This window comes from Lacerta agilis, chromosome 2, assembly GCF_009819535.1.
Source record: "Lacerta agilis isolate rLacAgi1 chromosome 2, rLacAgi1.pri, whole genome shotgun sequence".
Classification (NCBI taxonomy): domain Eukaryota; kingdom Metazoa; phylum Chordata; class Lepidosauria; order Squamata; family Lacertidae; genus Lacerta; species Lacerta agilis.
Window position 1 is genome coordinate 115,128,417 of NC_046313.1, and position 20,921 is coordinate 115,149,337.

Sequence of the window (20,921 nt, forward strand, 5' to 3'; positions counted from 1 at the left end):
TTTGTTTTTGTAAATAAGTAGGAAGAAATGTTTTTCAAATGAAATCAAACTTTATTCACGTAGCCAACAGGCCATTACGACTAAGAATACAGATAAAACAGATAAAAATCATAGAATCATAGAGTTGGAAGAGACCACAAGGGCCATCCAGTCCAACCCCCTGCCAAGCAGGAAACACCATCAAAGCATTCCTGACAGATGGCTGTCAAGCCTCTGCTTAAAGACCTCCAAAGAAGGAGACTCCACCACAGTCCTTGGCAGCAAATTCCACTGTTGAACAGCTCTCACTGTCAGGAAGTTCTTCCTAATACTGGAGAAAGACCAGTCAAGTACACAAATATATAAATATACTGATAAAGGGAAGAAATGTTAAAGATGCATACATGCAGATATCAAAACCGAGGCCACACACACAGAGATTGGCGCACAGTCCGAATGTCACAAAACATGGCGAGAGTTGAAACATCTCATGTTGTAGTTGGGAGTTTTTTCTTTGTCGTGTGTGTGTGTGTGTGTGTGTGTGTGTGTGTGTGTGTTTACTACATTTTAGGTGCTTTATAGATGATAAAAACAACTCATAACTCAAAACAAAATTGAAAGTTCTTTCTAGTAGCACCTTAGAGACCAACTGAGTTTGTTCCTGGTATGAGCTTTCGTGTGCATGCACACTTCTTCAGATACCAAACAAACTCTTGGTATTCTTCAGATACCAGGAACAAACTCAGTTGGTCTCTAAGGTGCTACTAGAAAGAACTTTCGATTTTGTTTTGACTATGGCAGACCAACACGGCTACCCACCTGTAACTGGAACTCATAACTCAGTGTCTGTTCTCTTTCCCTGAGTTTCACTCAGTAGCGTCGCAGGGGAGAAGATGTGCACTGAGAACAGGTATGGAGAACTTTCTCAGTAACAGCCTGGTCTGTGTGTTCTCCATGCTAAACAAAGAAAGGGAAATTTAGTGTACACATGCTGTGTTTTCCCCAAAGCAGCACGGTTTGCAAAATCTCTTCATTCTTCCCAATTCCCCGAGTGCCTGAGCTCTCCTTCATGCACCCCTGCTCTCATTTCACAGACACCGGCTTCCAAGTGTTTGCTCCTCCTTAGGGACTGGTAACTTGATTATTATTTTTAAGGGGGGAAGCTGAGAGTCCCAGGAAGCTCTGTTTCCCTCCTGGTCGAAACAAGCCCCTTTCCATTTTTTCAAGAGATAGTCCGAGTGTGCTGGTGTGTGTGTGTGTGTGTGTGTGTGTGTGTGTGTATATATACTGTATATATAATGTTGTTGTTCAGTCGTTCAGTCGTGTCCGACTCTTCGTGACCCCATGGACCAGAGCACGCCAGGCACGCCTATCCTTCACTGCCTCTCGCAGTTTGGCCAAACTCATGTTAGTAGCTTCGTGAACACTGTCCAACCATCTCATCTTCTGTCGTCCCCTTCTCCTTGTGCCCTCCATCCTTCCCAACATCAGGGTCTTTTCTAGGGAGTCTTCTCTTCTCATGAGGTGCCCAAAGTACTGGAGCCTCAACTTCAGGATCTGTCCTTCTAGTGAGCACTCAGGGCTGATTTCTTTAAGAATGGATAGGTTTGATCTTCTTGCAGTCCATGGGACTCTCAAGAGTCTCCTCCAGCACCATAATTCAAAACTATATATATATAGTTATTTCACAACATGTATACATCACTTGATTTAAAAAAGGGAGAGGGGACTCCAAGTGGTTTACAAAGAGAATAAAAAATAAATAAATCTTCATGCATCTGATGAAATGGGAAGGCACCTACCCAATGTCACAAAAGTGACCAGTTTACTCTCCTGGGTGACTGAGATCCCTGATGCGTGGCTTTTTCCATGCTGCAAAGGCTTCCCGGATCATCTCAGTGGTGGAGGCAGACTGTTTTGTGTCTGTTTACAGGTAGGTAGCCGTGTTGGTCTGCCATAGTCAAAACAAAACAAAATAAATAAAATAAAATAAAAATTCCTTCCAGTAGCACCTTAGAGACCAACTAAGTTTGTTCTTGGTATGAGCTTTTGTGTGCATGCACACTTCTTCAGATACTTCAGATACAGCCTGTCTTTTTGCACAGATAGCTCTGATCCCCCTCCAGTGGGATGAATGGGGCTCCAGAGTTTGCCAAGCTTCCCACCCCCCTTTTAAATTAAAATAGCATTTTTTCTTAATTGTTTCGTATCCATCTGCAAGAAACGGCAAGACTGCAAGAATTTCAGGGCGTCCTTCTCTCTCTTTCTCTCGCTCTCTCTCTCTCTCTCTCTCCCGGTGTGTGTTTATTATCTACGTCCCTGATCTTGCATGCGCCCCGTGACTTGCTCAGACGTACACTGGTGATTTCTAAGAAATCTTACTGCTTGCATTTTCGACCTGGGAAGTAGCTAGCAGGAGGCAGAAGAGCGTCACAGACAGACAGAGGTAAAGTTGTAAATAGGAACTGCTCAGAAACAGCAGAGCGCGCGCGCGCAGTTATCCTCCGCGGAGACGCCCAGAGAGACACCCAACCAGACTGAGATGTCCCGGTTCTTGCCCGGATTCCAGTGGCCGCGAGTTCCCCGGGCTTCTTAGAGAGGATTGTGCAACGCGAAGCTGCTGATGGGTCTGCGCCCGTGGCCCGTCTGGCTGCTGCTGCCGCTGCTGCTGGCATCTGCTGCCTTCCTGCTGGGGGGCTGCGCGGGTGAGTGGCTTTTTTCGGGGGTTAAATGTCGACCGGGGAGCAGAATTGGAACCCAGTACGTGCGCATGTGTGTGTGTTTGTCCGCAACAGTGAGCGGGTTGTTGGAGAGAGTAGATTTGCACAGAATGCAACCCATACTTTAGCGCCTCTTTCGTCAGCAGAAAATGCTCCAAATTTGTTCAGGGCACCTCCTGAGTCCTGCCCACTCCTCCAACCCAGAAATTTGGGTGATAAAAAGATAGAAACGTGTTTTCCTAAATACAGGTATATTCAGGTGGGGGTGAACTCTCTCGTCCTTCTCACAACAGTATCGAACTTATTAGTCACTTGCTGCACATAAAAAAGATCTCCAAGGGCAGGCCTATGTAAATTCATGCACCTAAGTTAGTCGTGCCCATTGGGTCTACTCTGCGTAGCAATGGCTGCAGCCCTTACAAAAACTCTGCAAGCGCCAAAGGGGTTGTTGTTGTTCAGTCGTTCAGTCGTGTCCGACTCTTTGTGACCCCATGGACCAGAGCACGCCAGGCACGCCTATCCTTCACTGCCTCTCGCAGTTTGGCCAAACTCATGCTAGTCGCTTCGAGAACACTGTCCAACCATCTCATCCTCTGTCGTCCCCTTCTCCTTGTGCCCTCCATCTTTCCCAACATCAGGGTCTTTTCCAGGGAGTCTTCTCTTCTCATGAGGTGGCCAAAGTACTGGAGCCTCAACTTCAGGATCTGCCCTTCTAGTGAGCACACAGGGCTGATTTCTTTGAGAATGGATAGGTTTGATCTTTTTGCAGTCCATGGGACTCTCAAGAGTCTCCTCCAGCACCATAATTCAAAAGCATCAATTCTTCGGCGATCAGCCTTCTTGATGGTCCAGCTCTCACTTCCGTACATTACTACTGGGAAAACCATAGCTTTAACTATACGGACGTTTGTTGGCAAGGTGATGTCTTTGCTTTTTAAGATGCTGTCTAGGTTTGTCATTGCTTTTCTCCCAAGAAGCAGGAGTCTTCTAATTTCGTGACTGCTGTCACCATCTGCAGTGATCATGGAACCCAAAAAAGTGAAATCTCTCACTGCCTCCATTTCTTCCCCTTCTATTTGCCAGGAGTTGATGGGACCAGTGGCCATGATCTTAGTTTTTTTGATGTTGAGCTTCAGACCATAATTTGCGCTTTCAGTTGCAGGCAGCCCTCATTTCCCCCCCTGCAGAGCTATAATTCCCTGCGCCCTTTGCAAACTACAGTTCCCTGGACTTTTTTTGGGGGGGGGGAGCCAGCTGCTTTCAATGTTTGTTGCATCTGCTTTGAATGTACGGCCTGTTAGCCCCCCTCCGGAAAATATTTCCGTGCTGCCTGGTTTGACCTGCCCCCACCTCCCTCCAGCTTTGGAAAAATAAGTATGGGAACTGTAGTTTACCCCTGAAAGACCTAAATTGCCAGCAGTTTAGAGTTCTTGTGATTCTTTGGGAACGGGGGAAATGTGCTTTGAATGTGTTGTAAAAGTCTGGTGTGTAGATGGGGTGGCCCCCCTGCTTTCTGTGTTTGTCTGTTGTTTCCTTTCTGCCCAGCGCCTGGCGAACTACGATTCACACATCGGAGAGCCGTAGCAATAAGGAAGGGAAACTAAAGGCCTTCTAAGAAACAAGCAAGAGGTAAAACCTTATCTCCCCTCCCCAGTTCCCATAAGTCCCCCGCATTCCTTCTCTTGATTTATTTACTGAATTTAACACACCACATTTTCACCTGAAGAGAACTACAGTCCTGCTAGAGCAGGAGCAGGGACCGAGCAACGGGAGCTCACACCGTTGCAGGGATTCGAACCGCCGACCTTCTGATCGGCAAGCCCTAGGCTCAGTGGTTTAACCCACAGCACCACCCGCCAAAGCAAGTGACTTACACCATTTTAAAAACACCAACCATAACATTAAGTTGGAGAAAAGAAAAATACAATGAAGGCCGTGGGATAAATCCCAGCCAAACAGCAGAGAGAAAATACAATTTTGCTTTGGCCACAAAACACAAATAACATTCAGCAACATTACCCTAATTTGCAAAGCTGCTTGGCAGAAGAGAGAAGCTTTTGCCTGGCACTGAAAGATGACGGTGCCAGGCGGATTTTGCTGTCCCAGTTCTTGCTGGGAGGACGCCCAAAGGAATTCAGGCAGGAACAGGGGTGCAAGTCGACTTTCCACGATATGCAAGGATTTAATTGCATGGCTGGGCTGCATTTATTGGGGTCTGTGCATTAATTGGCTTCCCGGTGGGCGAAACGTTTGTAGTAACAGGTACATTTCTAAATAAAAATTTAAAAAATCCTTCCAGTAGCACCTTAGAGACCAACTAAGTTTGTTCTTGGTATGAGCTTACAGGTACATGCATGCACACTTCTTCAGTGTGCATGCACATATAAGTTCATACCAAGAACAAACTTACCAAAGTTGGTCTCTAAGGTGCAACTGGAAGGAATTTTTTTAATCTTTATTTTGTTTTGACTACGGCAGACCAACACGGCTACCTACCTGTAACAGGTACATTTCTGCATCTTTTTTACTTCTGGCCTCACTATTTACCCCCCTAAAAAAAAACAACCTCCATGTGTGAACACACACAAACACAAACCGCTCAGGAAAACAGTTTCTGCACCTCCTCCAGTAGATGTTAGTTCTCAAAGCTTATGGCATAAAAAAGCCTCTTAATTTTTCAGGTGTCACAAGACTCTCTTTCCTCTCTGGCAAGTTTCACTTTCTGGGGTTAGTTACAGGTAGGTAGCCGTGTTGGTCTGCCATAGTCAAAACAAAATAAAATAAAATAATTCCTTCCAGTAGCACCTTAGAGACCAACTAAGTTTGTTCTTGGTATGAGCTTTCGTGTGCATGCACACTTCTTCAGATACAGTCTTTTTTCCCCACAGATACTGTACAATGAAGAAGTGTGCATGCACACGAAAGCTCATACCAAGAACTTAGTTGGTCTCTAAGGTGCCACTGGAAGGAATTTTTTTATTTTATTTTGTTTCTGGGGTTAGTTGGTTGGGCCGGGGTCGGGGGCACCAATGGGCACCAATGCGATTTGTAGTTTTAAAAGCTGATTTTAAAGTTTTTTTAAAAAATAAACCTCCCCTCCCTATGTCCTCCGCCCCTGTCATGTTGCGGTCTTGATAACAAACCACAACCGCACACACTTGGTACAGCTACATTAGGTGTAGTTTGGCTCTTAATTTGAAGGGAAAACAGCAGATCGGCAGAATTAAAAAACAGGAAATGTCGAACCTTCCTCTGCAGGGCAATCTCCTCCTTGGGACCACGACTTCAAGCTGAGCTCACCAGCGATAACACCAAGCGAAAAACTCCTGCTTTATATTCTTCCTTGTGCAATATCCGCTTGGGGCAAACAAAGAGGACTAGAAAATTTGCCACTATTGTGACATTTTAGTTGGTTGTAAAGCAAAATGTGCAGAAAACAGACGGCCGAATAAAAGGCATTGCCCACCGTTGGAGTGCTAACATCTCTAATATTATTCATCACCTTTTTAGTTTCTCCCCCCTCCCCAGAAGGCACCCAAAGCAACTTGCGAAGCGATATGGCCATCAAAATAAAGTACAAAAGAACTGCTCTTTGATCCGATTGTCATTGGACTCAACTGACATTTGGGTTTTTTACTTTTTATGTGATTGTGCCAATGTTGGTAACTTGTGTTCACTTGTTAATGGAATGTGCTTTATCAAATAGCAAATTTTCTTGCATTTGTGCTGTCCAGGGTGGTATTTATTATTAGAGAGTGCATGGAACTGCAAGGAACATGCACAGGTCCATGCCCACACATGAATTATGGCTAAAATACTGCATTTCTTCCAAGTCAGCAAAGAGCGGCAGAATCGATAGCTCAGTCGGTAGAGCATGAGACTCTTCCTCTCAGGGGTGTGGGTTTGAGCTCCATGTTGGACAAAGATTCATGGATCATAGCAGTGCTTTTTTTTCTGTGGAGACGCAGGGGTACGCATACCCCTCAACATTTTGTGAATCTAAGTTTGGGCTCATTGAGGGGCAGTATTTCAATATGAGTAGGAAAATGAGGGGGACCCAGGTGGCGCTGTGGGTTAAACCACAGAGTCTAGGGCTTGCTGATCAGAAGGTCGGCGGTTCGAATCCCTGCCACGGGGTGAGCTCCTGTTGCTTGGTCCCAGCTCCTGCCCACCTAGCAGTTCGAAAGCACGTCATAGTGCAAGTAGATAAATAGGTACCACTCCGGCAGGAAGGTAAAGGGCGTTTCCGTGCGCTGCACTGGTTCGCCAGAAGCGGCTTTGTCATTCGGTCCCTTTACCTTTAGGAAAATGAGAGTACCCCTAAACACTTTGTTTAGGAAAAAAGCACTGGGTCATAGAATCTTAGAGTTGGAAGGGACATCTTGGGCAAGAAGTACGATTTGGATGCCTTCTCCACCGCCATCTTCCTCATGTGCCTGGCATCGCTGGGAAGGTGGGTTTCTTCCTGACAAAACACCCCCTGCCCAAAAAGCAAAGGAGCCCTGATTAGGCTCAGCTGGGGTGTTTGCAGTTTTCTCATAATCTGGGGAGTTAAATTATTTCTTTGGAATCGAATTGAATTCAGAAAGCAGTTCTGGGGAGGGAGGAGTGCTTGGATAACTGCTTTCTAACTCCAAAGGAAAGCCCCCTCCCCCCCAAAAAAATTCCCCAGTGTGTGAAGTGACTCAAAAAGGTGTTTAACCTGATCACATTGATGGGGGCAGCTCCAAGTATCCCATTTGGAACATGCTCTGGGTTGAGGACCATACTGGTTTCCTGTTGGATTTCACCCCATCCCAAGATGCTGTGTGGAATCAGGGTTGGGGCAGTCCTGAAAGGTTCCCCCCCCCTCCAAATCAGAAATGGTGGGATGAAGTATCTGGCTTGAAATAACAGTCAGCCTCTCCCAGATATGGACATATTTCTCTCCCTTTTTTTGCACAGCAATTCATAGAATCTTAGAGTTGGGAGGGAACCCCTGGGGTCATCCAATCCAACCCCCTTGCAATGCAGGAATCTCAGCTAACACATCCAGGACAGATGGCCATCCAACCTCTGCTTAAAAACCTCCAAGGAAGGAGAGTCCATAATTTCCCGAGGGAGACGGTTCCACTGTCCAAACGGCTCTTACTGTCAGAAAGTTCTGCCCGATATTTAGTCAGAATCTCCTTTGTTGAAACCTGAAGCCATTGGTTTGAGTTCTAGCCTTCAGAGCAGGAGATAACAAGCTTGCTACATCTCCGATGGGACAGTCCTTGGAATATTTGAAGATGGATCTCCTATCTCCTCTCAGTCGCCTCCTTTCCAGGCTACTCAGCTCCTTCAACCGTTCCTCATAAGGCTTGGCTTCTAGGCCCTCCTCTGCGCATGTTCCAGCTTGTCAACATCCTTCCTAAATACTTAGAAACCTTTAGATGAGATTCCTGCATTGCCGGGGGTTGGACTAAATGGCCCTCGGGGATACCTTCATTTTATGATTCTAAGGTAAAGGTAAAGGTCCAGTCGTATCCGACTCTGGGGTTGCAGCGCTCATCTTGCTTTACTGGCCGAGGGAGCCGGCGTACAGTTTCTGGGTCATGTGGCCAGCATGATGAAGCCAGGGGCATAGCAAGGTAAATTGGTAGCCGGGGGCAAAAAAAAAATTGTCACCCCCCCCCCCCAGGCATGGGAAGGTCAGGTGGCACCCGGTGCGGAAAATTTATTGTCAACTCTCCCATTCATCCCCCCCCCGCAAAAATTGTTTTACGTTATTTCATATTTTCTTACAAAGGAATAATAACAAGTAATAATAATAAAAACTTTTATTTATATCCCATCCTCCCTGGCCAAAGTCGGGCTCAGGGTGGCTAACATCAGATACATAACATTGGTATAAAATCAAAGAATAATTAAATTACCTCCTAAAAACATCTCAAAATCAAATTAAAGTCTAATTAGATGGCTTTCCACAGGGTTAGGGTTGGGAACAGTAAAGTGTTCTCTGAACTGAAATTTCAGCCTTTATGACATAGGAAAACAGCCAAGTGAACAGCTATTTTGGTGGAGGAGGGTCAAGATATTAACCGATATGCATGAAATTTAATATATAGCTATATAATCCCTAGTATAGTAACATAAGACCTTCGGAGCAGGTATTTCCCCCCCAAAAAAATTGGAATTTTTTTTCAAAAAAAAAAATCAATTTTTTTTTGTTCCTTGATAATTTGTCACCCCCTCCATTATGGAATACGGGGCGGCCCGCCCCCTCGCCCCCCTTGCTACACCCCTGGATGAAGCCACTTCTGGCGAACCAGAACAGTGCACAGAAACGGCGTTTACCTTCCCGCCGGAGTGGTACCTATTTATCTACTTGCACTTTGATGTGCTTTCGAACTGCTAGGTGGGCAGGAGCTGGGACCGAGCAACGGGAGCTCGCTCCGTCGCAGGGATTCGAACCGCCGACCTTCTGATCGGCAAGCCCTAGGCTCTGTGGTTTAACCCACATGGCCACCTACTGGACCCCTAATTCTGCCCCTCTCTGTCTTCCTTTCCAGGCTCCTCCTCACACTCCTTGTGCTATTTCTACACGAGGGTGTCTGAGCCTGGCCAGGGGCTTCCCCAGTTCACCGCTCAGGGGTCCATTGATGACCACATCTTCATTGAGTATGACAGTGACAGGAAAAGAGCCCTCCCTCAGGTGTCCTGGGTCCGGAAGGTGGGGCAGGACTACCCCCATTACTGGGACAATATGACCCAGATCTTTCGGGATGCGGAGGAAGTCTTCCGAGTCGTTCTGGAGAGTGTGCAGCGTGACCACGAGCAGAGCACAGGTGAGTGGGTTTTGTAAGGGGCAGCGAGTCCCCCTCCCCAATATTTATCCCTCCCCTGGTCAGGAAATGGGGAGCCTGGGGGGGGGCAACTGGGAGAAAAGGAAGGAGGAGCTCTACTCTGGACAGAAGCCCCTTTTCCCTCCATGCACCAAGCATTTTTTTGTTTTTTTTGTTTTAAATCATATTTATTAAGTATTTTATGCACAAAAATCAAACAAACTACAAACTAACAAACACCAACTACAAATCACACAAGATAAACACAAAATCTACCTCTTATCAAATACTCCTTCCTCACATTGTGGTGGGACTTCGTCCCATCTCCTCTTCCTGCGTCCCTTGTCAAATATTCTTTAGTAACTTTTGTCTTTCTTAAATTCCTTGTTTGTAATTTCCAAGCATATTATATATCTAAACATATTGATCACTTTTTAAAACAAAATTACCTAATTATTTAATCTTCTCTATTTCTCTTAAACTTAGACTTACACATCATCTAACTTAACTTAATTATCCAGTCTGCCTCTTCTTCCCTGAGGTTAAAAATAATCAAATTTTTGCCCAACCTCTTTTAAGGGTCTGTGGGGGTTTCGCCTGCTCCCCTGTCCCACTGACCTCTTGCGTTGCCCCTTCTCACAGGCCTGCACACCTGGCAGGTCAGGTACGGCTGCGATCTGAGCCAAGAGGGGCGCCAAGGAGTGCACGAGCAGGAAGCCTACGATGGGAGAGTCTACCTTGACCTTGACATGGAGTCTCTCTCCTGGATGGCAGTCGAGAGAGGAGCCCGAGTGAGCCGGACTGGAAACCAGACGGTCTCTGTGATGGCTTACGAGGGGAAGGAGGACTGCGTTGCGTGGCTGCGGAGATACCTGGACTACGGGAAGGAGGCTTTGCTGAGGACAGGTGAGTGTTTGCGTGAGGGCAGATGCAGGGAGATGGGAACAAGACCTGTGATGGGTTGTGTCTGTGTGTGTGGAAATTCCTTCATATTCTACCCAGCCTAAACCCATCCTAGACCACACCGCAAAGGTGATGGGAGCCAGGGCCGTCTTAGCCATAAAGGCTAGTGGCGCGGTGCACCAGGGCGCCACGTTCTGGAGGGCGCCAGAGAAGAGGTCCGGGGCCACGTCGGGGGCTCAGTAGGGGTAGCAGCCTGCCCCCCGCCAGGGGAAAGTCAGGAGGAGGCGATTGGCGGCGGCGAGCTGGGTGCGCAGCAATCAGCCCTGCCTCCCTCCTTCCCTCCCTGGCTGGTGTGTGCGCCCCGCCCGGGAGGCGGGTGCGATCCCCGGCGGCCGCACCTCCTCTCGGCGCCGCAATTGGCCGCCGGAGCGCTTCTCCAGCCTGCCACTGCGCAGGACTGGAGGAGGGCATGGGAAGGCAGGAGGAGGCGATCAGCGGCGGCAATTTAGGGGTACAGTATTCTCGTTCTGGCTGCTCCCCCTCGCCCCGTTCCTCCCCCCCAACCCCCAGACGAGGGACTTGAAGCGGCGGCGGCAGCGCCGCTCTCGCCCGCCTCTTCTCGGGCTGCGGACGCGGGGAGGCTGTCGGCAAGCCTCCCGTCGGCGTTGCAGCCAGGCTCCCTGGACGGCAGCGCCGCGCCGCCGCTTCAGCCAAGCAGGTGGAGGCAGAGCACAGCTGGCAGCGTCCCCACCCACCCCTCCACACCCTCTGGCTGTCCGCTGCGCCTGGCCCTGCCCGGCGGAGCGTGAGTTCGGCGTCCCCGCGTGCCGCACCCTCCAGCTGCCTGCTGCGCCTGGCCCTGCCTGGTGGAGTGCAAGGGGCGCTGGAGAGATCTTCGCGCCAGGGCACCGGATTTACTTAAGACGGCCCTGATGGGAGCCAAGAGCTGCCACATGATACAGTGGTACCTCGGGTTACGTACCTGATCCGTTTCGGGGTTCCGTTCGCACCCCAAAAAGTACTCAACCCAAGTGTCCATTTTGCGCATGCGTGAAAGCGCGATATCGTGCTTTTGCGTATGTGTGAACTGCGCAGAACGCTTCTGCACATGTGTGACGGATTGGCCCTACGGTGGAGGAGGTATGACACCCCAGCGCAGAAAAAGTTAAGCCACCTTCATTTTGACAGACAGTTCATCCTTTGGGGGCGGGGCGACCCCCTGTTTAAAAGGAGGGAACAGCCTTTTTTTGGCAGTTGAGAAGAGGGAGGGTGTGTGTGGAGACAGGGAAGAAGAGGGGTGTGGGGCCAGGATAGTGGTGGTTAGGCTAGGATAGGATGAAGATCAGTTGGTTATACTGAAAGAGTTTATATTCTAGATGTAACTAAGCTGATTAACTATTGAAATATGCGAAACATGATGTTCTGAAATAAATAAAGACTTGTTTTTGTTGAGCCAAGAGAAAAACGGCATTTATTTGGTCCAGCGATATATGGATGCTCATGAGGAGGTGAACTCAGGGAAAAGACAAAACTGACCGGCAGGGTGATAGTTTGTGTCTTGGAGTTTCACTCAGGAGGGGCAAAAGGGCAGAAACCTCAGTAAGGCTACACAGTGGCTAAAAGGGTTTAGCTAACTGACGCAGTGGGGGGAATCTAATGAGAGAGAGACCCCCAGAACTGATAGAGCTGAGAGGTATTCTTAACCCAGGAGCCCAGAGCAATATATATATATAACAGGCCATGACAGCTGGACAAGAGAACTCATTTACTAAGTTAGCCCTAGTTATAATAAAAGGGGATTATCCACACAGACGGACCTCAAGGCATCGAGGTGGGGTGGATAGAAAAAGTGACCCCGAACACCTCAGAAATAATACACTTAGTAACAGAGGGGTAGTGGGCAGGGAGGTTTGTCGTAACGTGTGGGGCGATCTTTACTTCAGGGTTTGCGGAGTATGCAATCCGAAGCGTTCGCAACCCGAGGTATGACTGTAGAAATAATAATAATAATAATGATGATGATGATGATGATGATAATGATGATGATGATGACAGCTTGGGGGTGGTGGAGAGGACACACTTCTAGAATATTTATCCCCATCTTTTGAAATGAATAAAGAACATCAGGAATTAAGAGGACAAAAACTTTTTAAAAGAATGGGGGGGGAAATATAATTTATTTGTGAGACCTTTGCAAGCAGATGAAAACATTAGCAGGAATTTAATCTCACTTGTAATGTAACAAATACTACGGATCATATAGATGGATATAAAATATAGATCATAGGAAAATATGCAGTTGTAGATGTTGACAATAGGACCCATGGAGGGGGTGGGGGGGAGTCTCGAGATTCAGAGTAATCTCTATATATGGATACGCATCTGGGTTGTTATAATTTTATATCTGTAAAATAAAATAAAAATGATTTATTTTTTTAAAAATGAAATAAATAAAGAACGCAAGCAGAGTGGAGACAGACCTGACCAAGTTTTCTGCTTGAAAGGGTTTAATTCTCTCTTCTTGATGTTGAGAACTTTCAGGCTGGATATATCAGAACATGTCCAGGCTTTGAATTATTCTCTTTGCACCACCCCGCCCTGAAATAAAAGCCTCAGCCCTATGGAAAGTCATAAAAAACACTAAGGTATTTTATGGCTTCACGTCTTCCTGAAATTCTCGCTGGACCTGCCGGTTAACTCATATGTCGCCTCCATTCCAGGGAGTTGGGGCCTTTTTTACCTTATGTGGAACATTATTGTGGTCACCCAATGATTCATGTTTTGCCATATATGAAAGGGCTGAGGTTCAGAGCTTTCCTGTTAAATTGGCTAGAGAAAAACCTGCGAGATCACTTCCTTTCTGTGCCTTGGCAAGAAGCTGTAACCGCATCTGCATGCTCAGCCACCGTTTCGTACTTAGATTTTGTACTTTTGTACCTTCGATAGTAGTTATAAACCTGCCTTAATTTTGCTGCTGTAATTGCTGCTTTGAGACCCAGATTATGTAAGTAAACACTGCTTTTATTTCTTCACAAAACAGTGTGTGTGTGTGTGTGTGTGTGTGATTGCTTTTAAGTGGGGGAGAAGAGGGATAATGCAGTGGTATCTTGGTTCTGAAACTTAATCATTTCAGGAAGTTCGTTCCAAAACCAAAGCGTTCCAAAACCAAGGAGCACTTTCCCATAGAAAGTAATGCAAAACGGATTAATTCGTTCCAGACTTTTTAAAGCAGCAATTTAACATGAATTTTACTATGGAACAGGACCATTGATCCATAAAATGAAATCAATAAACAAGGTACTGCAGTCACACAATCAATCAATCAATCAATCAATCAGTAGCTGAACTGGGTTCCACACAATCACAACAACAACAAAAAGCCACAAAAACACAAAATAAATAGCAGAAAAAGACAGACCTCAGCGTAACACTCAAAATGAAAGTGTGGCACTCAAAATGGAGCATGTTCAGCTACTGAAAAAAGTTTGCAAACCAGAACATTTATTTCCAGGTTTGCAACGTTTAGGATCCATACCTTTGAAGGTGACCCGGAAACTACAACTAATCCAGAATGCGGCAGCTAGACTGGTGACTGGGAGTGGCCGCCGGGACCATATAACATTGGTTCTAAAAGACCTACATTGGCTCCTAGGACGTTTCCAAGCACAATTCAAAGTGTTGGTGCTGACCTTGAAAGCCCTAAACGGCCTCGGTCTAGTATACGTGAAGGAGCGTCTCCACCCCCATTGTTCTGCCCAGACACCGAGGTCCAGCACCAAGGGCCTTCTGGAGGTTCCCTCACTGCGAGAAGTGAGGTTTCAGGGAACCAGGCAGAGGGCCTTCTCGGTGGTGGCGCCCGCCCTGTGGAACGCCTTCCCACAGATGTCAAAGAGAAAAACAACTACAGTACCAGACTTTTAGGAGACATCTGAAAGCAGCCCTGTTTAGGGAAGCTTTTAATGTTTGATTGATTATTGTATTTTAATGTTTTGTTGGAAGCCGCCCAGAGTGGCTGGGGAAACCCAGCCAGATGGGCAGAGTATAAATAAATAAATAATAATAATAATAATAATAATAATAATAATAATAATAATAATAATTATTATTATTATTATTATTATTATTATTATTATGCTGCTGCTGCTGTTGTTGTTATAATAATAACAAAACTTTATTGCAGCTATAAGCTCATACATAAATAGACACGCAAATCATACCTGCCTTACAATCCATGCAAAAACAGCTAAAATAATTACATTAAAATAAGAATAATAACATAAAATATTCACAATCAGGAGAAATAAATAAAAATTCAACCTATCAGGAGTTATAGGCCCAAAAGGGGTGGAAAAGAACCATTAGGATTCCTGTAATAGGCCATTTCGCCTCCTATAGTTCAAAACCGAAGTCAGATACCTTGCCACTTGCAAGGTTACTGTTGGGTTAGAATCCTGGAGTAAAAGGGTAAGCTAGATCTCTACTGGAAGTCCAGAGAATTTTTGGACCAGCGGGCTCAACAAATTTCTCCTGACATCACTGTAGAAATTTGTTGAGCCCACTGGTCCAAAAATTCTCTGTTGTTGTTGTTGTTGTTGGACTACTAAGCCGTTTGAAAACAAAGGTACCACTGTACCAGGAAAATCCATTCTGCCTGAAAGCATCCTGGATTATTGTTTCTAGAAGCTTAAAGTAACATTGTCTTAGCTTCTAGTTTTAAATTGGCAAAGGATGGTACTCTGCTGATCTCACTCACATGAGCGAGGGAGGATAATAATAACTAAACTATATATCCTTTTTCCTATTGTCTAAATCTATTCCTGCACCTCCTGGGCACCTTTCAGGGCAGGCAGGCAGGAGGACTATGAAGGAATCCTGTCTTTTCTAGAGCTGCTTGGTTCCCAACCCCCGGCACTTGAATTCATAAAGTGTGAGAGGAAATGAAGGTGAAAAAAAGTCTTGGAGCACAAAAAGCTGCAAGTCCAGCATTTGGACGCCTCTGTCATTTCCACAGAGCCTCCCGTCGTGAAGGTGACGAGTAAGGAGGACTCCAAAGGCCCGGCCACCCTCGTCTGCCGGGCGTACGGCTTCTACCCGAAGGATATCAACGCCTATTGGAGGAAAGACGGAGAGGTGTGGGTGCAGGATACCTTCCGCAGAGTTGTCGCCCCCAATTCAGACGGGACCTACCACGCCGTGCTCGGTATTAAAACCAACCCCGAGGAGAGGAAACGCTTCCAATGCCACGTGGAGCACGGAGCTCTGGCCAAACACCTGGATGTGGCCTGGCAGGAGCCTGGTGAGAGGCAGCAGGGAGCAAAGGCTTATGGGAGGACGGAGCACCCCAGGGAACTAGCAGCATCGCAGCTGATATTGACAACCTCCAATTGGAGACAAACTTTTCCTATTTGCTGATATGGTCGGGGACTCATGCAAACCTTGAGAGGAGAGGAGATGGAGTCGGGGGTGTGTGTTTGTCTGTCTTAGATATCCCTCCCCGAACCCCTCTGAATTTCATGAGCTCCCAAGTCCTGTGGCCTCCCCCTTAAGGGGAAAATATTGTTCTGAGTTTCCTGTCAATCATAGAATTCTTGATTCTATGATTCTATGGAGGTCTTTAAGCAGGGGCTTGACAGCCATCTGTCAGGAATGCTTTGATGGTGTTTCCTGCTTGGCAGGGGGTTGGACTGGATGGCCCTTGTGGTCTCTTCCAACTCTAGGATTCTATGATTCTATGAACCCGAAGTGTTTGTAAATCATAGAATCCTAGAGTTGGAAGAGACCACAAGGGCCATCCAGTCCAACCCCCTGCCAAGCAGGAAACACCATCAAAGCATTCCTGACAGATGGCTGTCAAGCTTCCGCTTAAAGACCTCCAAAGAAGGAGACTCCACCACACTCCTTGGCAGCAAATTCCACTGCCGAACAGCTCTTACTGTCAGGAAGTTCTTCCTAATGTTTAGGTGGAATCTTCTTTCTTGTAGTTTGCATCCATTGCCCTGTGTCCGCTTCTCTGGAGCAGCAGAAAACAACCTTTCTCCCTCCTCTAGATGACAGCCTTTGATATATTTGAACATGGTTATCATATCACCCCTTAACCTTCTCTTCTCCAGGCTAAACATACCCAGCTCCCTAAGCCGTTCCTCATAAGGCATCGTTTCCAGGCCTCTTTCTTCTATCTGAAGAAGTGTACACGCACACGAAAGCTTATACCCAGAACAAACTTAGTGGCCAACCTAGCAGTTCGAATAGGTACAGCTCTGGCGGGAAGGTAAACGGTGTTTCCGTGTGCTGCTCTGGTTTTGCCAGAAGTGGCTTAGTCATGCTGGCCACATGATCCGGAAGCTGTACGCTGCCAGTAAAGCGAGATGAGCGCCGCAACCCCAGAGTCGTTCGCGACTGGACTTAACTGTCCTTTACCTTTACCTTTAAGGTGCTACTGGACATTTTTTTATTTTTTTAAAAGGATTTTTAAAAAACTATCTTTTTAAGGGATTTTTAAAGAAATTTGATTTCTTTTTTTAAAAAAGCTTTTTTAATACTTTTTTTTTTAAATAAAAATTGTATTTATTTTCTCTTTTCTTCTGTTCAACCTCCAGCATTCAGCAGCGGGCTTCTAATTCTATGCATCGTGGGGGCTGTAGTCCTGGTGGCCGGCATCTCCGTGGGCATCAGTAAGTACCACGTACCCTCCAAGTGTCCCGATTTTCCGATGTTTTTTTTGCTCCATAAGACACACTTTTTTCCTCCTAAAAAGTAAGGGGAAATATCTGTGCATCTTATGGAGTGAATGGTGGTCCCTGGAGCTGAATTGCCCAGGGGCCAAAAGAGGATCATGCTTTTTATTTTACAAAGAGAAAAGGGGGTGTTGAAAGGACCCTGCTCAGCAGCTGATCAGCAAGAGATCAGGAGAGAGATAAGAGTCCCCGGCTCCCTTTCAGCCCCGCCCTCCTTTGTTGAATGTGCTGCAGAGGGAGGGAGGTTGAAAAAACCAGGGCTTTTCCCTTTGCAAAAAAGCTGCAAAACCTTTAGCTGATCCTCAAAAAACGGGGCTTTTCCCTTTGCAAAAAAAGCTGCAAAACTTTTAGCTGATCATAAAAAACAGGGCTTTTAGAAGAGGAAAACCAGAAAAATATTTTTTTCCATTTCCTCCTCTAAAAACGAGGTGCGCCCTAAGGAGCAAAAAATACGGTAGTTGGAATCTGGAAGACTTCCTACCTTTTACTAGTGACAGGTTCCTGGAGTGTCTGCTGGGATCTTTCCCCAGAAAATCATCTGCTGGGTGGTCCTTCCCCACAAGGAGGCTGGACGATCTCCGTTGCATCCCTTTCTGTCCTGAAGAATCGTCATGAGTAAAACGACTAGAGGCTCCAGAATCTGTAACCCACTTGTTTGACTAGGTCTCACAACTGTTCACAGTTAAGCTCTTTCCTTGTGAAGGAAAACTTTTCTCGTTGTTCCTCTTCATTTGGCCACTTAAAATGTAGGGGATTTCTGTGACTTTGGGGCTTTGCAGGCCTTGGCTATGCTATGTGCCCTCCCTTGTGACAACTGAAACTCATAATTTGATTCTCTCTCTGCAGAGATGTGGCTAAGACACCAAGCTGCGCCAAGTAAGTGAGATGTCCCTCTTTGCGAGTTTTTCCTCCGGCACGGGACAGGCCTAGGGTGGGACGGTGGCACAAGGGAGGATTTGTTCAAGGCATGTGGGGTGCCTGTGTGAACTCGAAACAGCACAAGGTCACTGTAAAACTGGAGACAGAAAATAAAATACATCTTACGGAAAGGTAAGGGCAGCTTAAAAAACAAGGATCAAAATCGACAATCTGGTTCAGTTTAGAGTGAAAGAAATTTGTGAAGAAAGGAAAGAAAGTAGGAAGATTTATTTTGAATTAAAATTAAGAAAGATGAAAGATAGGAAAAAGATTTAAAACAGACGGAAGGATGAATCTGAAGCAAAGTACTGTATGGAAGGTGGAAGTCACTGTATAGACTATTTGTATAGATTATTTGTGTAGAACTGCAGCAATGCAGGGAGGAATATAGGAAAGGAAAAACGTTGAATAATGTGTAATTAGAATTAACTACTGTATTTTGTTTCCTCTGCTTGTTTCTCTCTTGCATTGGAAGAAGCTACCTACGTGACTATACACTTAGTCTTGCCCTTTTTTCCCCTTCTCTTTTTTCTTTATTTTTTTTCCTTTCCCCTTTTCAACTTTTTGTGGTTTCTACTTTTGTTGTTTTTGTTTGTTTGTTTTTTATCTTTTGCGGTTGTTGTTATTCCTTTGTATTTGTATCTACGAAAGGTTTTTAAATTTGTTGTGAAATTGTTAAATTTAAATAAAGTTGATATTTATTTATTTTTTTTAAAGGGCAGCTAAACCTCCCATACTCCCAGAAAACAGAAAATTACATTAAGGGGAAATTGAGAGAGGGGCAATTCACGGGGCAATTCGCAGCATTCTGTCCTTCACTAGAAGCAGTGAGGGCACACCTTCTGCTGGCCTGTATGTCTGAAACTGCCTCCGCACACACCTGCATAGGACCCCCTTTCCTTCAAGTGCCTCCTCCAAAACTCACCTTTCTCCGCAAAGTATTTGGCTCAGCTCTGCCAGTGCCAATGCTCAACTGCTGGCTTCCCCAACCTGGAGCCCTCCAAATGCTTTTGGCCTCAGCCAGCGAGGCCAACAGGGAGAGATGAAGGGAGTGTGAGACTTTAGCAGATTTAAGCAATGTTTATCCAGTCTACATGGGGCAGGTTGGAGCTGCTGTTGGATCCATCCATTTAGAAGGATTGGGTCTGGCATCACTTTCGCTGTGCGTGTGTAATGAATCAGATCTAAGTTAGGGGCTGTTCAGAGACCCTCGGTGTTTTAGGAGTTAATGGGCTCCCCAGTTTGAGTGGCAGATACCCCTTGGGAGGCGGGACATTCCGCTCTTTAAAAGGAGGGAGCAGCCGTTAGTGGGAGGAGAGTGGTGACTGGAAGAAGGAGGGTGTGGGGCCAGGTTAGGTTTAGGTTAGGTTAGGTTAGGTTAGGTTAGGTTAGGTTAGGTTAGGATCGTTGAAGATGTGTATATGTTGCTGAAAGAAAGAGTTTACACTGTTGTGAAACTAAGCTTATGAACCATCACTGAAACCGTTATGTTCTGTAAGAAATAAAGACCTCTTATTGTTGAGCTAAGAAAATATCGTCGTTCATTTGGTGCAGCGAGTTATATAGGCTCTTGAGGAGGGGAACTCAGGGAAAGGACAAAACTAACCTGAAAGGCGATAGTTTGTGTCTTGGAGTTCCCTCAGGAGGGGCTAGCGGGCGGAAACCTTGGTATTGCCACAGAGTTGCTAAGAGGGCTATAGCCAACTGATATAGTGAAGAGATCTAATAAGGAGAGACCCCGAACTGTAGGCAAAGGAGAGGTTAACCCCTGAAGCCCAGAGCAGAGGATATAACCGGCCACGGCCGCTGGACAGGAAAACTCCCGTTACTAAGGGATCCCCAGATTATAGATAAAAGGGAAGGGCAACAACAGACGGACCTCAGAGGGACAGGTGGGGTGCATTGTAATTTGACCCAGAACACCTGATTAAAAATTCATTTAGTAACAAGGGGAGAGTCTGAAGTGGAGGTTCATCGCAGCGTGTGTGCCAGTATCCTGCAATGGGGTGAGCTCCCGCTGCTCTGTCCCAGCTGCTGCCAACCTAGCAGTTCGAAAGCACACAAGTGCAAGTAGATAAATAGGTATCACTGTGGCAGGAAGGTAAACGGCATTTCCGTGCGCTCTGGTTTCCATCACGGTGTTCCGTTGCGCCAGAAGCAGTTTAGTCCTGCTGGCCACATGACCCAGAAAGCTGTCTGTGGACAAACACTGGCTCCCTAGGCCTGAAAGCAAGATGAGCGCCACAACCTCCTGGTCGCCTTTGACTGGACTTAACTGTCCAAGGGTCCTATACCTTTACATATAGGTTGTCTAATGGAGAGAAATGTATAGAAACCAGTGACATGTATATAATTGCATATGTATATAAATGCATGTGGCATGTATATAACTGCATATGTATATAAATGCTATGCAGCAAAGCGTGTTCCTTTGCTCTGAAGCAGGGGTGAGCAAACTTTTTCAGCAGGCGGCTGGTCCACTGTCCCTCAGAGCTTGGGGGGACTGGACTATATTTTTTTGGAGGGGGTGTGAACGAATTCCTTTTTTTTATAAAGAATTTATTAAATTTTAACAATAAAACACAAAATACAAAATACAACAAAAACTCCAAACTACAAAAAAATACAAAAACCTTAACAAACAAACACTTATTTAACTATCCTTATCTTGTTCCTAACATTGTTTGGGGACTTCCTCACATCCTCCCTTCTGCGTTCATTTCTAATCTTCTTTAGTAACTTTATAACATTATAAAATCTTCTTTCTCATCTAATCTTAATCTTAATAAACAATAATCATCATTTAACTTTAATCTTAATCCTAATAAAAACAAACATATCATATTTCTAACTACTTCTTA

At 45.9% G+C, this 20,921-nt stretch overlaps 1 protein-coding gene across 1 annotated transcript in view; it reads left to right on the forward strand.

Annotated features, from left to right (window-relative positions):
- Window positions 1–2,587: 2,587 nt before the first annotated feature.
- Window positions 2,588–20,921, forward strand: part of LOC117042852 (BOLA class I histocompatibility antigen, alpha chain BL3-7-like) — a 34,102-nt gene continuing 15,768 nt past the window's right edge. The window contains exons 1-5 of the mRNA XM_033142511.1: window positions 2,588–2,684; window positions 9,233–9,508; window positions 10,148–10,411; window positions 15,420–15,704; window positions 16,084–16,086. Of these exons, the coding sequence (XP_032998402.1) occupies window positions 2,603–2,684; window positions 9,233–9,508; window positions 10,148–10,411; window positions 15,420–15,704; window positions 16,084–16,086 (910 nt within the window). The 5' untranslated portion in view covers window positions 2,588–2,602. The remainder of the gene's footprint in view (window positions 2,685–9,232; window positions 9,509–10,147; window positions 10,412–15,419; window positions 15,705–16,083; window positions 16,087–20,921) is intronic.